Below are 18,691 nucleotides of genomic sequence, written 5' to 3'. Positions count from 1 at the left end.
GTTTTGATAAAATTCTATGAAGTGAAAAAATAAAACAACCAAAAAACCCCCGGAAAAACATTTATACAAAAAACTAAATCTTAATAAGCGTATTTGTCCCGGCGACGAAGCAGCACTACCTATGACGACATCTGCACAAGAAGCAAGCACTTACGACAGGCGGCGGGCGTACAGAACTTGCTCGTACCCGTACCGATGTAGTAATTTCGCTATGTTCAGTTGATGATGACGTAACGCCTTCTCCGGTTGCCCTGAAAAGACTTTAGGTCAGAAAAAGACAAAGAGAATGGATCGTTAGTATATATCAACCACGGCAATCAACGGCATTCATAGGGAACCAGAGATCTTCCTTTTGTGTCACAGTGGCGAGTGTTCTCCGTGAGACATTTAAATTTGAGAGGTAAAACAGCCCGAAGCAAACTTTGATAAAGCTTCATTCCTAATTCAAAGTGTAGCAGCCGTGCATAGATATGGAAACGTATGCTTAGCCAGTGTCAGATAAGGATGCTCGGAAAGACATGGTACAATCTTAAGGATATTTGGACACAAAACAAGACACAAATGGAATTCACAAACAAAGCGATATCATCGTTTACCAGATAAAAGTAGCTTTCATTATTATCATTATAGTAATATAATACTTGCCAATAATAATACAATTATAATACCTTTATCATTCTTTCAGCAAAATGAATACTTTTAGTATCATTTGATATTCTTGAATGAGTGATTTATTTGTTAATACATATGTATTTATTAGGAAAATTCATCCACTACTTATATATAATTTCACAAACAAAGTTATCATAATGGATGAATGCTCATATCTGTTTTGATGTATGAGAATATGGTTGCACTTTTACTACAATTATTTTCTAAAATTTCTACAAATGATCGCTTTGGTGACTATTTCATTTCTCAATGCATTTTACAATGTACTGTCATTGTGCATGATATCCAGGCATTTATTTCGTATTATATGAAAAACAAGTTATCAGCGTTGAAACTTATACTTCATTGCCTGGATAGTAACATTGTAACCAGCTTAATGAGAAACAAGTCTAGGTGGAACACACATTAACGTGAGGGAACTCACAATCGTACACGAGAACTTATATTCCAGGATTTTGTTGTGTAGGTTATGGATAAACTTCATAACACACGGATCAAATAATTCAACAAAAAGACCACAATATGATTATAAATATAAACATAGATATTGTTTGTATTGTACATTAATTAATCTTAATTTCTTAGATTATCGATAAGATGGTTTTATCGAGATTTAATGTATACATGAGGAGATTACTTAATATGAACTAAAATTGACAACCTGGAAATAGTAAATAATTCATAAAGTTAAGCAAAGCATTTTAATCGGTCAACTACAAATACGAAACCTGGAAGGCCAGATTTCGTATAATTAATGAAGTTCATGTGTACTTTTAAGTGTCATATCTGAGTAACATTTGAGTACCGTCACGTTTCATGCTGAAAAGTTGTGTCATACTGTATATATGACGGAAAATGAAGTTAAAATGTGATAGGGAAAGTGTGAGTCACAGAAAGTTTTAAAATATTCTTTCGTCTTTCTTTTTAACAGAATAATGAAACATTCAATACAGATGAGCCAAGTTAGATTCGTTTCATTAAGTATTAAGCATAATAAAGAAGTATATGTATAAATTTGACAATATATTATTTACCTTTTAAAGTTGTTTCATCAAGTTTCATTTCACTTCTAGTTCTGTTTTTGGACAATCAATAGTATTTATTACATATAATTGACTTACATACATTGTATGTCTTTATAAACAACATCCTTATTACATATATATCGAAAGACGAAAGAATATAAGGAATTGTTATAGTGAAAACACAATATAATTCCTGTTCGAAAATAGAAGAAATCAAATTTAGAAGAAGAAAATAATAATCACAGATCACATTTCCCTGCAGCTACATCTTTCACAAAAATAGAATATAGAAAACTGAAAAGTGGAAATGCATGCAAATAATGTGCATAAAGGACCATCCATGTTGATACTAATCTACGGATGAAATGAAGGATGTACTGTTTTGTGGTGTTGATCATGTGGGAAGGTAACGACGTTTCTTCACACAATGGACAAGAATTGGAGTACGTCTTGCTCAGGTTTGTTTGAAATGTTAGAGGCGACACTTGTTACCAAAGCCTTATACCAGTATTAGTTTTCCGTCTTTTTAATTTTTGAATAGTAAATACTTGACCATTCCCCTTTGACGAAATTAATAGGCGAGTTTTGATATATCATCACAACATTCCTCTTAGATCAAATTGATAGACTAATTTTGATATATCACCACAACCTTCCCCTCAGACCAAACTAATAGACGAGCTTTTATATATAACCACATAGTCCAGAATGGCTTCAGAAATAATGCAGAAAATTTCAAATATGCAAAATTTCCCTTACGTAATGTAAATATTACGATTTCCAAAACGATAAACACATTCCAAAATAAATATTTCCCTTAGTTTAGGTATTGATAGTAACTTCTAAAACAGTACGCCAATTTGTATGTACATAGAACAATATTTTCCTGGTTGAGGATCCCATTGCATCATCTTACTAATTCCCCTCAATATTCTTTGATAAGTAAAATATCAAGAACAGTTTGTAAATTAACACAAGTCTTTGGCAACATATGTTTAAATGGAAAAAGGGTGGGTTGCAATCCGAAACTTTCGGCAGAATAAGCTTAGAAGTTAGATTTGATGTAAATGTTTTGCTATCGAAAGATAAGCATACATATTTATTAAAGGATTTCGGTTCTGAATTTATTATAAGCTAGCATCGTTCGAAAGTTTCATTTGGACACAGTTGCAAATGGCAGGTTAGCAACACATGCGTACAAACACAGGAAATGCAGCAATAAAGCGAGCTACGGATCCACTTTTGAAGGCATTACTGATTTGATACATACATCGGTTTTCATTTTTAAATAGTTCAACAAAAATGCAAACACGAAGAAGCATCACGGCATTTTTTGAGTCCTTAACAATTTTAGAATATGTGTTTTTTTTCACTAGGCTCTGTTTCTTTATATCTAGACACTTAAATGTCTAAAAATCATTTACGGCAAGAATCCGAGTTAGACTGAATAATGTTCTGGCGTTTTCATGTCATTGATATGGCGGTGTAACACTCGAAAGTCGTCATTATAAGTTATCATTTCTTCAATAGTGGAAAAATAGGTTAGTAGACTTATAAATCTCTACATGTATATATATATTATAGTAGTACATTAGATACTAAGGCTAATCTGGTAATAACCACTCCTGTTTAATGGCGAGTTAGAGCCAGTCTAGATACAAAGTTGTAGCGCGAAATATCTTAACCAATCCATGCACTGCATTCGTCCCGGTGGCAGGCATGTGGTCCCGTCACTTACGAGGGGTTCCTCTGCTCCATATCCACGTACAAATTCATTATTTTACTCTTTACGTCTTCGGATTCGGGTTTCAAATCAGGCTCTAGATACCTGTCCATTAGCTGGCGATGTTTGTCCATTTTGCATTGGACCTGTTTCATCTGCTCTTTCACAGCTGCATACGTTTTGGGCATTTGGATGATATCCTCTGGATCCACGCGAGATTCAATACGATACTGGAATCAGCAACAGGAACGTGCTAATCACAGGTTCTACCTCTCAAATATGGTTTTACTTATTTTTATTACAATATAATTAATGGCAGTAAAGATAATTGTACTATAATAAACGATTATGTCCGCGCATGCTTAAATACAGACGATCCAGTTGTTAAGGTCTAGTTAGAGATAGAATATTAAGGTGAGGTAGGATTATAATCCAATCTCAAGACATTAACTGTATGAAACATAAAATATACCCTTTAGTGATATTGCTAGATGTACATTAATTCTCAAGAAATAATAGAAATGACGAAATTATTATTTGATATTATATTCTGGAAAGTATATTATTGTTTGATATCAAAGAAATAATGTTTTAAAAAAAATATGCAGTTCTTTCGTTTGGTAATGGACACAATTTATGTTCCATGTCATTCCAAATTCAGGTCATAAATCTTAATACAAATTGAATTGAGTTTGTGCAACCAGGTATGTTGTTTTATTTTACGTATTTTTAAGATTGATCAAGCAAAGCAAGTTTTGGTATTTATATTTATAAACATAGAATGAAATTTGCGCCAATCACACCAGAAAGAAATGCATTTGACAAAAACAAAATCACACTGAATCGCAGACAGATAAGCGTATTTCGAGCTTATTTTAAGCATGGCAAGAGTTTGCAAATGTTGATTGTTTCTTAAACTGAACATTAAAACTTCACAGGCGAGTGAATTAATAGAATGTTTTTAATCGTAAAAAAGACTGGGTAGTTAAAAGAGATCTTGACCCATTTCTCATTTGCATTACTCTTCAAACACAGAGACAGATATTGCGGAACACATATATAACGTCAACAGAACAAGAAAAAGCTGACTTAAAGGAGCTTTTATGCTTTACAAAAGATACCTTTACTTTGAATAAATTAGAGAATTGATTGAATTTAATAACAATAAATGAAATAAAAAAATAAACAGTCACTTATTTGTACTTGATTGACTTTTAGGAAACTACATAACGTTTTGCTGTGTATTGATGAAACAGTTAAACTTACAATTGAAAATATAAAGACGATTAATGAATTGACATGGCAAAAACAATAATAAACAAATAAAGCTGTATACATCAATTTGCAACCAATGCTTAGTCTAAAAATCTGATTTGTACTATTTAATGTGAAACTTTGATAAATAAATATATAGTAAAAATAAATCGGTATTTTACGTAATTCTTTGTTTCTGTTCGCGAGAGAACACATCATGCAAGTGGAAAAATAATAGCCTATTACAATAATATCCTGCAACAACACTGGAAGCAAAAGACATTTGACATATCTTCATTTGCTTTACATGAACGTACATTTGACATGGAAGGCGTTTTCTTAGCTAAGACAGATGCTCTGTTAAGCTAAAGCACAGATACTGCAACATGTTTCTAATACAGCGTTACAATTAGCAAAGTCACGAAACACGTTCTTTACAAACCTGCCAAGACAAAACATTTTTGGGTTTAGAAAACCCATCAACGTCCCTGATAGCTTTTCCTCCTCTTGTTGACGTTGTCGACTGAAATAATGTGATTGGAATCAACACTAATAACGACTACAGCCAATGACGTCATGATATTAACATCATTGGGACCTTAATTACGAAAACGTCCACCTGCTCCCACAACGTTTGGTGTGTGCGTGTGTATGTAGATGTATGGACATGAGGGAATACGTATTGAAAACCAAAGGTTATTAATGAAATGCATTTATAGAACTAACACTAGTTCTGCTAAAAACATCTTTAAAAATCTTTGTTTTCAATAATACTCCATCATTATGAATTGGTGTAAATGAAACTAAAAACATAATGATTATATACCATCCATTTCAGTCCCGGTGTCATGGAAACTGATGGATGAAAGATCTTGTCATGCAAAGGACAACGGTTTACCTTCATTTCGTGGATTTATAATATAGTATTGCTTAGCAACGCTTGGGAAGACAACGAATGATATGCGCAGCTATACAACACGTGTCATGCATTTTCATTTTCTCGTCTGTAACAAGTGCTTTCGTATCAAACATTTGATATCGCGCCAAACAGAAATGGAATCTTTGTGTACAAAACCCACAGTCAAATGAGCAAACTTGAAGCTAGCTTGTAAAACTCAAAGCTTGATAACGTTTGGTTATAGAATTGTCTGTGAAACATTACAGATCATTTACAATATGGCGCCAATAGCTAGATTAGAGCAAGCATCTGCACAATGTGTTCAATTATGACGACAGGTTTTGTACCGTTATGATGACACTGAAAAAAATGAATGTTAATAGATGGCGGTTTAGTAGGAGAAATAAAATGGTGTGTCCTGAACGGCGTCGGCGGTAATACTCACAACTGGCTTGGATGCGGACATCGATGAACACGTGACATCCTCAGGGGCAGTCTGTAAAGGTTAATAGGATCGAACTATGATAGAAGCAGCAACTCTAGTAATAACTAAAATAAAAACCAACATGAAAAAAATACATAAAAGGGAAACAACGTGCATACAGATCAACCTCTTGAGAAAGTTCCATCGACTAGTTCTCTCCAAATAGGATAGGGGTATAACATATGTGTTCTACAACATCTATAACTAGTCTTTCATCATTCCAGTATACATCACACACTCAACTCTAACTAGACTTTTAAGGTATTACATCTCACAATGGAAAACAATATCAGACTGAAATGCAAGTTGAGGAATACGATTCCAAACTAGCAGGAGAGAGAAATACTCGAATATCTATAAAGAAGGCTTTCTATAGCTGGTCTTTTTGACAGGTCCATGATAAATACCTGTTCCCTCTCTTCCTTCCTAATTCTGCGAATAACCTTGGCAGCATAATCCGACTTGGGTTTACGGCTTTTTGGTGTAACAACGTCGACCTTGCTTCCCACTAGAGCGGCCTGTTTTGGAACAAGGTAAGATCAGTGCTGGACAATACGAAATGGGCTGAAGACGAATTTCGTTGTCTCATCCATAACAGCTAGAATCGTTTTAATGATAATCTATTCATTTATTTCGAAATATATACAAAAACTTTTCACTTTAAAATATTTCAATAAAAAACCGTTTTGTGATATATTTGAAAGAAAAATACATTGATAGTATTGCTTTATAGTTCAGGTTAAAATTATCCAAATCATTGTCACGACTTCATGAAAATAATTATAAAGTGAGTGATGACTGCATATCACAGAAATAACCGTTTGAAAAATATTTCCGTTGAAGTTTCTGCATCTCACATACACGAATTATATTCTCTACACACTTAATTCCGTTTTTATGAACCCATTGTGCGGACTATATGTATGGAGGAATACTTTTTGATGACAATACCAAATGATAACACTCTTTTAACGTTTATGCATAAATCATAGTAACAAGAAAGCTAGAACCTTTCTGCTAGTCCAAGCGTTGAAAAACACCAGAACAGAAAAAGTATGTTTAACAACATAAATCATATATATAAAACTTTCGGTTTTATCGTAATAAATAGATGCGTGTTGTTGAGGCTTTTCCAACAAATTGCATAAACGAGTCGAACGAATGCAAAGATGCAAAGTATAGTTCTGAATCTATTATGCTGGTTCTAGATATCGAGATAAAAGGTCACCAATTAAATCCCTAAATTTGAAAGTGCAGCCACATATACAAAAAACATAGGGCCCTGATCATTTAATGACACGCCGAGGAGCGTTTGTGATGGGCGTATTTGATGTCATACCGTTGCTATATGCATTTTTAAATATTAAAACGCAAATTGCGTGAAAGAAAAGGAATCGTTGTGTAAATCAAATAATACATGATGATAGTACAATATGCTACGTTTCACAGTATATAACAATATGTTTCTATGTTTCTTTGAGCTTCGAGATGTATACACTGTGATGCATTGTTTTAGATATTCCTTTTCATATCGTATTTGATCCTTTTTTTTGTATCTTCCAAGACACTAGAAACGTGATGAACAACGATTTATCTGTGAGCAGTATCACTCGCTTTATAAAACATCTGTGTCTTCTATCATATAATCATCTGTATAACATGAGAATAAACATCAGTTAAATATAAAGTCACCTATTTCATAATTTGATACAATTAGATAAAATAATAACAATTGCTGCTATTGGAGAGAGACACACGAAAGCACCACAGAGCCATGCTGGCGACATCGACACATGCAATACCAACCACCACATGACGTCACTGAGTGTGGAATATGTCATTCAGGTATCCCATCATGCTTCACACTTCCACATGTTTACGCATGCTTAACTGACTGACTGAAAGCGATATTCACTTTGTCTGAAAATGGAAACACCCATCGGTTAGTACAAAAATGCATAGCAACAAAGCTCTAGCGCGCGCTGTCCTTCCCATGAGAATAAACAACATACATAGTCAGAAAGAAAGCGAAAAATGTTCGTTCATGATTTAGACGAAACAATATATGTACACTGCTGCTGTGGATAGAACTGTTACAATGAGAACATGTTTTGATGGTGAGACGTGAGGACAAGCATGACAGCCATGGCTGAATGGGTTTGCAACGAACCAGACTGATTAGTTTGCTTGCGACAAACTGATGGACAACAAGGAATCCGTTCCAAATCTGATTTATTATAGAACGCTTCACTTCAAAACAATATTTAAGAGAATTCATGAGGATTGAGGGTTTTTTTTTTGTCAAATTATCGGTGCATTTCAAAACGCTTGAAATTAAAAAAAAAAAAAAAAAATTAAAAAAAAAAGATTTATAAATAACTAAATACACCCCTATCTTCTCGTGAATAACCTTAAATATTTCGCAAGCACAAAAATGCTTATGTGAAGAAGACAATTTCACCTTTCCGGCGTACTTTCGTTTGTGTACGAGAGGTATGGCCAGAAACCGTGCAGTCCTACGGTGGAAGGTTGGGTAATCGTAATCGTACAACCTGTAGCGGGCCGGATACACGGATCTTGAAGGGAACACCGAAAAATAATTAGAATACCACTCGGTTGCCGAAGATACTTTCGGACCATAGACGGTTTCGATCAAACGTGGTGACCTGATAGGATAATAGCTGTGGTATTGTTGGCTCGCGGAGGTGTAGTAAGGCCACCAGGGAGAGTAGTATGGGATAGTCGGAATTCTACTGTAATACCAGTCAGCCATGGCCGCCTTCTTGGAATAGACTCTGTAGATTGAGTCCGTGGCGGAAGCAGGTCGAGGACGTGAGAAGGAAGATACTACTACTACCTCTTTCCTCGGTCGTCGGACATAGGAGTGTGAGGGAGTAGAGATGGTCTTAGGTGGTGGTAGGTGGTAGGACTTGGGAGCGGCCGTTGGGTGGTGGTACGTGAAGTGGCTATGGGATCGTGCACGCCTGGAGGCCACTGCAGCTTTTGGACTGGCATGGGTCTCAGTGTTCACCTGTCGGCGAGGAGTCAAATGTGAGAATAAGGAAGAATAAACATATTAGATTTGGCTGAAATATAAAAAATAAATATTTAGATATAAACACTGAAAAGGAAACAAAATAGATGACTTTTGATTTCTGTTCTGTGAGGGTAGATGAGTGTTGTATGAGGCAAAGCACGTTCGCGGAAGAGGACCAGGAATGTCTATCTATTGAGAACGGGCTATTTTTGATAATTTGTATAGTCACAATTGTTCATTCTCATGGGCAAGAGAGTTATTCAGCTCCCCAAAAGAATACACTTGTATTCAAGCAACCCACCGTCGACGTTAGATAAGCAGAAAGCGCTGCTGGCTGGGACGATATCAACCACTTCATTTCACGAGAACACACCAATCACTGACGGTACTAGATACAATCGGAAAGCACACTCGCTCTAGACTATGTACATTTCCAACAAGCACACGACCAGGGTCTAAAGTAACTTCAAAATGGTCTCAAAAACAAGACATATCCGACCCAATCACCGAATTTGAACGAAACAATAAGGAATGATACACACTGAAACTTATTTCATTTTTATATATATTCTGCCATTTTTACCAAAATGAAAAATAATAACCGTCATGATATCAATAATAAGTTCATAACTACCTGCATGAACAATTTTTAGTGAAATGATAATCTCACAAAACTGTCACATCGTGATTAAAGCGATGAATTATTCATGGCTAAAGGGAGGAAGAACAATGAACTTCGCACTGACATCATGACGTATCTTATACCGAAGTTACCCCTGCCCTGATTAGCACATTGACAACATGGCATAGTTACGTGTATATATATGATTTAGTAGGGCTTAATGGGAAGTTATATACTTTAAACACTATAAACGTGCGATTTAATTATTAATAGAGGATATATAAATATGTATATATGAACTTTCCACAGTTGCTACGACCTTGCAAGACACTAAGGTATGAGTCCAAGTCAGAAACAGGACGTGCAAAGGGAAGTGGTATCTAAGGTACAAACACCAGGAAGGAAAATGTGAGGATCATCTCGGATTTGGAAGAAGCCTCAAACGTTTTACCTTAATCTTAATTTTTTCAAGAGTTGTAAGCTGAAGCTCTGCGTCGGGTTCGTGCGTTTCCATCGAATCGATTTGGTCTAGGGAAGCATCGGACGATGTCAAAGCTCTATGTCTGCTTCCTAGCAGTGGAAACAGGTTAAGTCTCTCCTGTCCATAGGAGTAGTCCCCGATTCGTTTTCTACGACTGAGTAGTGGGGAAGAGTAACCATAACCGTATGTATCTTCATCATCCTCGTAATCTAATGATAATGGCAATCTCCTTCGATAACGGGGCAATCTTAATGCTTCGGAAAGGGCACTATAGCCACGTGAAAGTCTGTCGTTAATTCCCTGTCGAAAGTTTGATAAATCATTTAAGTAGCCCCTAAAATCATGATCTGATGAGCGGATAGCGCAACTAGCTGGACCCGCTAGCATTGGACCCTTCAACATAAGAGGACGAGCTACATATTCGAACCCCATAGGTTTTCCCCTGACAGGATCTTTCATCTCCCCCTCTACACTAAACACTAGAGCAGCCGAGTCATACTCATCTAGGTTAACATTCTTCAGAGCCTGTCGTGCCTTGGCGGCTGTTTGAGAAATGATATCGTGGAACATGACATCGTTTGCAACTGCGGAGCCGTGCCGCACCGAAGTGTTGCTCTGAACCAACGCGGACTTATTGATATTCAAAGCGGATCGGTAAGGCGACATTGAAAAGAGGGGGATATCTGCGACACTTGTGTAGCGAGGAGGAGTTTCCGACTTTTCATCGTCATCATATACCCTCCGTTTTCGAGGCTGGTAAGCCATATACTCAACTGGGCTAGGCGAGCGTTCACGCGGGGGCACATAATAGCTACTGATATGACTCGTGGTTGATTGCCCGTCATCATTGATGTCATCACCAACATCATACGTGTCATCACACCTAATCGGATAATTCAAATATTTGTCTCTGTCATCATCGTCAATGAATGAATCATCTATGTCACTGAAATCTTCCACATCGTAAGAGGGATATCTGTTTGTCTGCTTATTAACCAGCCTAGTGTAGGAACTTCCTATGTGACCGGGCCCGGCCCTTCTGTACCTTCGACCTTGTCCTAACTCCCTGTCAGGGGATTCTCTGGGGCTCTGATAAGGAGAAATGGTGGGGGAGCGAATGGGGGACTCTCTGGCGAGGCGGCGCCTCAGTTCATATGTGTCGGGATTTCGTAAATCTCTATATATTGAACTAGACACCCTATCTGATTGGAAACGAGCTCCTGATGGTTTCAATGTTAGAAAACTCCTGTATGATTCCGAATCTGGCCTCTCAGTCTGAAAACGCCTATGAGGAACATAAGCAGACGATACTTTCCGACCAGCGCTGGAGTCGTAGGCAGCAGGCGTGGATTTCGACGGGGGCTGCGTGAACATGTGAGGGTATTTTGTATAAGTGATTGTGCTGCCTCATAAAAATGCCATAACAACTTTACAGGGAGAAATAAAATGTTTTAGAAATAGTTATCTTCCAGATAAAACATGAAATGCATATATTCCGTCGTAAATAATCTAATACATTATAATCTTATGTTGTACGAGTTGGATCTTAAACAAAAATGAATTGTATATGAAATCATTTGAATATGTCAACATGTTACTTGTTTTTTCCCTATTATAAATAGCCACAGTTCCTCAAGTATCAAATGTTACAAAGAAAATTATTTACTTGGGGAAAATATAATGGGCATCGCTTCGTAAATGTAATTATATATCTTTAAAATATTTATATGGTTTTATGGTGAATCGTACCATTTGATCTTGAGGTAACTGACCATCGACTTTCAAAATCAAAGCAAGATGAAACACAGCACAACATTTAAAACTAAATTTATAAAGCAATAAGCTGTGCACATTATTTTTTCCCGAAATATTGAGTTTATTATCTTTTAAATATGTTTTAAAGCATAAAATCTTTTTTTTTTCTAATCGTCAGGATTTAGAAAAAACTCTGTAGGAATACATGGATGAAACAGGAAAGCGGGTTATAAATTTGTGAAACTTCGTCGTAATGTGTCCATGGGAAGGTTTTATATTGTTTTCTATAGATACAGAACACCTATAACATGATTTAAGTATCGTCGAATTCATATACAGGACAATCTAAGTCGTTGGGTTCGATAATTTCTAAATCAAAAGTAGGACGTATCTTAGAATTTGGTCAGAAGGGGTGAGAGAAAGAAAGTGAGATAGAAACAAAAAAACATGCAGTTAATTTCGATCAACCAAAAATCTCATTTTACCTTATTTATCCAAATAGTTCTGCTTGTACACGTGTGTGCTAGAAATCAAACTACAAATGGTACACAGTAACGTTATACGAAACTGACGTTCACAGGAACCTACGTTGTATGATCTTGTATAAAGAAATCTATATCGAAAGACATACGGTAATGTAAGAGAAATATACACATGTATGCAAAGCATGTATGTCTTTTCTACTAAGCAACACATAAGATGCAGCCAATAAAAAAAACGATGAAAATGTATATGACACTAACTATAAATATTATACATAATTATAATGTAATGACGGTGATGATCTTTATGAAATGATAATAATGATATGATTATCCAATTGACATGTTAAAATTGAATATATGATGTTAAAAGACAAAACATGATTGCTTGTGAGTACGCATTTACAGTCAGGAAATAAGGAGTTATTGTAAAGGAAAAGGGAAGAGCACTATTTTTTAATGTTTCAATCAGGGGTTTAGTAGTGTTATTGTAGGAAATATTTAACGTTGTGAATACAGAGCTACTGTATGATTTAAATACTGGCTAGTGAGTACGCATTTTCAGTCAAAGGAGAGGGGGATATACCAGTAAAATAAGGGAGAGCACTAGCTTTTTAATGCTGCAGCCGAAAATTAAGTGAGTGTATTATTACAGGAATGCGTCGACTTGGTGCATGAGACATTACTAATCAAATTCTAATAATCAAGATGAAAAAGATATTTTTTTTCCAATTATGAGCAACACACCGTGCCTCAAAACGACTAGTGCCAGTAATCGATTTAATTAGTTTTGTAGAACTGATGTTGTCTATACAGTTTTCAATGAGTGACAGTTTAAATGGGATAACTCACTAGAGAAAGGGAAGGGATTACATAGCTGACATTGAATAAAGTCTTGGGTTATGAATTGTGAAGAATTGGCCTTGTTTGTTCATGTGACGGATGGTAGGTAATGCTAGAGGCAATTGAAACAATATGATAGAATGCGTACTCCATCCTGTGTTAGTAATCTACTGTTAGTGGTATACAATTATAAATGAAAGTCGATGGTTTGTATCAAACATTCAGTGGAGGGCCCTGATAAACCAAAATGATTATTAAATGATTATTAACTTTTGTCAATGAAAAATGAAGGTGATGACAAAAATGACAATTGTATTGTTTTACCAACATTGTGTACGTGATACCAAGGCCCTATGACTAATAATGACAAATGCACTAACAGGCTACATAAATATGAAACAAAATGAAGAAATTGAACAGCATTACAAATAAATCACAATGAAATCAAAAATAAACTAAGCATATCAAAACTGATGAGATTTCCTCAAAACACGAAGAAATGAACAAAACTTATAAGATTCAAGCAACTGAATAATTCTGTAATAAATCCATGTACCGATATAATGCTTTGTGACAGATGTGTTCCGAGAGTATCCCAATGAATGTTGTAATTCAATTAAAACCCAGTCTAAACTGGCATCAAGAAATGTTTTGCGTAGTAAACCTATGATCCCCAAGTATAGCGGACTCGATAATTAGTGGGGTTTCATTAACTTAGGTTCTGACACCTATATGATACCCGTCTTAGAATTCCTCGTTATGAAATGATATAATGATATGAATACTAGAAATATCTGAACGCTAGACTCCTACACAATACTAGTTAAGATAAATACGACGCCTATTATCACTCACGATAGCGTTTGAGGCCTCTCTGAGAATTTCTTGGTCTCTGTTTCTAGATTTAGTCGCTACGTCGAAGGCGTCATCAGCAGCGTTTGTCGAAAAGAGAAGCTCACGGTTGACGTTTCTCCGTATCTCGTTTTCCGTCCCCGTAGAGTCTACAGAAAACATTTACACAGTGAATTATATAACAGCGAAATGTGGTTAATTACATAGACAAATGCCTAACATAATGGAATATGTATTAAAAATACTATCACATAGAAAATTCATTATACAGTAAAAGTCTTCATTTTCAAGAGGTTGTTGTACTTGATTTTGCTATTTTCGGGACATTACAATGGAATGAAATACATTTTATTTTCGAAATAATCATAGTCAATGGGAAAAACGTAATGGATAAGCTATAACCGGGCTTAATCAGACAAGCTGTCTCATATATGTTTTGTGTAACTGGAAAGGTATATGTAGTGTAGGTAATTCTAAATTAGGAATTTTGTTAAAATTAGTAAATGGATAATTCTAATAAAAGTACCTTAAAAACCCTAGGCGTGGTTTGATGTTGTATGGATTTACGTTCTAACGACAATTATAACATCAGTTATTACCACAGTCACTTACCATAGTATGAAGAATATCTGGGGCGGTAGATGTCTGATAGGTAGAGGTCATCTACTGGTGACATGGCTCTCCCTCCATACCCCCATTTATTTCTCAACACTGAGTGACCCTTGGTGCTCTGTAGAAATAAAACATTATATAATGACACCAGTTATAATACAACATCTAGTCCAGACATTATCACATAATGACATTAGATATAAAATAACCTCTAGTCCAGACATTATTACATAATGACATCAGATATAATACAACATCTAGTCCAGACATTATTACATAATGACATCAGATATAATATAACCTCTAGACTAGACATTATTACATAATGACATCCGATATAATATAACCTCTAGACTAGACATTATTACATAATGACATCAGCTTTAATACAACATCTAGTCCAGACATTATTACATAATGACATCAGATAAAATATAACCTCTAGACTAGACATTATTACATAATGACATCCGATATAATATAACCTCTAGACTAGACATTATTACATAATGACATCAGATATATTACAACATGTAATCCAGACATTATTACATAATGACATCAGATATAATACAACATCTAGTCCAGACATTATCACATAATGACATCAGATATAATATAACCTCTAGTCCAAACATTATTACATAATGACATCAGCTTTAATACAACATCTAGTGCTGACATTAACATTTTATCTGTACACAGCGGACGTAAAACCATTTAAATAAATTGAATAAAAATCTGTACACACTATCTTTAGGGTGTATAATATATACTCGTAAGTAGTCACTAGTGAATCTCATGTTGATATAAATCATGCAATAATAAGATACGCGTATGAGATATTTAGATTCGAAAGATGGAGGGTGGTTTCAAGTACACGTAACGTAATATATCTTTCTGTTGTGAATGGTTATGTGATTATGAAAAAAATACCTTATCGATACTCGTGTTGTCGGCGAGAAAAAAAAAGATCACATGAGAAATAGGCTAACAGACAGACAGCCAACCTTTCAAATCCTATCAAACCAAGAACAGAAACAACGGCATGTAAGATAAGTTACTGCATGGCAGCCAACCAACAATAAAAACCTCAGAAGCACTTGGTGTAAGTTATCATATCCCAATTAAATTCCTGGCATCTAGATAACAGTACAGAGTTGATAGGAGAACGAGAATCAGTACACAGACCAGTAATGGTATTGACGGATAAATCTGAAAAGGATAAAACTTGTAAACAATGCATAAAGCGTTAAGAGTAATAATGGATATTGTTCTCTTAGTGAAATCAAAAAGGTGTATTATCTAAATGCTCCTGCAGATAAAGGGAGGATGGATGATTCACAGACAATTAGTACGTACATGTTGTTTTGTAACAAAAATCAGGCATTCCCCAGACGCTTCATGAAAGAAAGGATAAGGTTTCGCTAACAAACCCAGGCACCTAAGAACGTCTATTGAACCATTTTGTTGATTCTTTTATTTTGCTAACACTAACTGTATTCTCAACTTCACAAACATTAAAATGAGGATGCTATTCTTGAAACACTGAACAAGTATTTCTTTTAAAAGATCCTATTTGTTTTTGTATTGTAAATCATTGTATTGTTAGATGGTACATTTATAATCGAAGATTGCTACTGAAGTTTTCATAGTGTAATTATATGGCTGTACTAGTCTCTGTATACAGATTTGTACAGTCCTATGAAGTTATAACCAGTTATGTTTCACAGTATTCCATAGACACTAAAGACAACACACCAAGAAGGACGAGAGGAGGTATGATAGGTACATCTGGGCCACTGTAATACTAATAGAAAAAATGGAGGAATATGTTCCTTTGACGTAACATAGAATGATTAACTAGCAGACGAAAATTCTGGAGTGGCTACTTCATATCCTGCTCACAACCAATCTGCTTATATGAAGTAGCTATGTCTACGAATATATAATGGTGATTGTATATTTCTATGTGTTGTCAGGTAATACTTAACAATAACACTCATAAAGAGGCTGTTTCATACGATGGCCGATGTGAGCCATGTACTTACAACAACAACAATTTGTACATTTGAAATTTGACAAAGTGCCATGTCAAATTGACACAATTTTCAAGGTCTCAGTACCCAACACGTTTTAAATGTACAACTATATACTACTTGGACGTGTGTGCCGACATGTCACTTTGCCACTTTGTCAAGTTTGCGTGTACAATATTATCACTGTTGTTGTTTTAAGTACATGGCTCACATCGGCCATCGTAGTTTCAGGAGCAAAGTACAATAGAATGATCATAACAACAATCTCCCTTCGATATCTTGCATATTTTACTTAATAATGATACAATGTTAGACATTCGCGATTACGTCATATGGAATGAACATTAAGCTGAATTCCTTCAAATTTTATATATTTATGTAACATTATTTCAGTGGTGCACTATATAAATGTAGATTTAACGATATTTTACTTATTTCCTCTATAACATTTTAACACAATCAGGCCAATATCATTTAACAAATTAACACGCAGCTATTTGTCTAAGTCATACGTACAAAATGTAAATTGTATGTAAATCCATACAATTTCTTGCTCTTCTAGATGAAATGCTCTTAGCTTTTGCGTGTTGTATTAAGTAAAAGACCAATCATAGCCATATATAGCCATAGATCTTAAAGACTAGTGCAGCCTTAATATTCTATTAAAACTTGGTTTTTAGTTTCAATTTAAATGTCTCTTCAAGCAAGCTTACATAAGATTTACAAGCAGAGTGGCCACATCAAATTGGAACTAAAACCTATAAAATATTGTACGTCTCAGTAGAATGATTGTATAATAAAAATCGTGATTTCAAGGTTTATACGTCTATTTTTAAATATAATCAATAGCCGCACGTGATCACTATACAATGTATGTATCTATTTATAGTGTACGCAGGATTCCTGCAGCACTCTGTAATATCTTTCACCGTGATGTAACAACACCAATCACTTAACATTATGTCGTCAAATGTTAAATCTGATCTGATGTTTTGATTTGACGGTAGTGTACCTAGTTAGGAAGCTTAATATGTTTCTGAAGTCTTAAAACACGGATAGGATACCATATCAAATTGTGCACTGACGTTTTGGGTATCTCGAAGTTATGCAAAAACGTCAAAACTTTAATCGTAATGCCCTTCCACACATCCAAAATGAAAGTGTCCTATCATCCCGTTGAAACAATAGACTGGCTCATTACAAATACTAGTCGATTCCATTATAAGAACGTGGGGGCGGTGGTACTTAAATTGAGTTAGACAAGAACCAGTTCTGATGGTATCTTCTGTCCAACAACAAGTCTAGATTATGTGGTGTTTCAGCACTTCACCTAGACGGCAGGATATGTTTGGCAGAGGTAGAAAGAACAAGGAGGCACTGGAGCACACGCCTTCGGTCTTTATATAGAACATGTAACGTTAGCCTCCATCTAGCCATCTCTTCCTTGTGATCAGTAGCATATCATGCACCGTGACGTCACTGCGTACACTTTCACTACTGTTGGAGGCCATGAAAGGGGCCACCAGTGTTAAAGTTGCGGATACGAGTGCCAATATGTTATACTAGATGCAATATAACTTCTATTAAATCTAGGAAAGGCATTTCACTATAACACAATCTAAATGACCCATTTTTAGATGTTGGTTTTATTTTTGGAAAGATATGGGTGCCCCTATGGTTGCCTTACTATTTATATACATTAGATGAGTATCTACCAAAGAATGTTCGTACTTTTCCTCCTCCCAAGTGATAATCCCATGTAGCTGTCTGATGAAGCATGCATTTTTGACTTATTCGTGCATGGTGTACTTTGCCGTCTTCAATCATTGATTCGCTACACCATTTTCTTGACTTGGCACCCGGAAGTATAAAGTGAGATGAAATAGGACACTGGTATGTGGTATATCGGCAG

At 35.4% G+C, this 18,691-nt stretch overlaps 1 protein-coding gene across 29 annotated transcripts in view; it reads right to left on the bottom strand.

Annotated features, from left to right (window-relative positions):
* Window positions 1-18,691, bottom strand: part of LOC117337129 — a 32,676-nt gene that overhangs the window by 4,543 nt on the left and 9,442 nt on the right. For 5 of the 29 annotated variants that reach the window (XR_004534760.1, XR_004534759.1, XM_033897955.1 and 2 more), the window contains exons 2-6: window positions 14,741-14,858; window positions 14,132-14,277; window positions 10,167-11,558; window positions 6,464-6,574; window positions 6,018-6,068 (exon numbers count right to left, since the gene is read on the bottom strand). Coding sequence is in view for 25 of the 29 variants with exons in the window: in XM_033897955.1 (XP_033753846.1) it covers window positions 6,018-6,068; window positions 6,464-6,574; window positions 10,167-11,558; window positions 14,132-14,277; window positions 14,741-14,858 (1,818 nt within the window). In the remaining 4 variants the exon portion in view is untranslated. Of the gene's footprint in view, window positions 1-154; window positions 261-3,435; window positions 3,651-5,116; window positions 5,198-6,017; window positions 6,069-6,463; window positions 6,575-10,166; window positions 11,559-14,131; window positions 14,278-14,740; window positions 14,859-18,691 lie in introns of all 29 variants that reach the window. The other 24 variants (XM_033897930.1, XM_033897931.1, XM_033897933.1 and 21 more) reach the window with 21 other exon arrangements.

This window comes from Pecten maximus, chromosome 11 (assembly GCF_902652985.1).
Source record: "Pecten maximus chromosome 11, xPecMax1.1, whole genome shotgun sequence".
NCBI lineage: Eukaryota > Metazoa > Mollusca > Bivalvia > Pectinida > Pectinidae > Pecten > Pecten maximus.
Note: the sequence above shows the minus strand (reverse complement) of the source record. Positions and strands in the feature narration are given on the sequence as shown.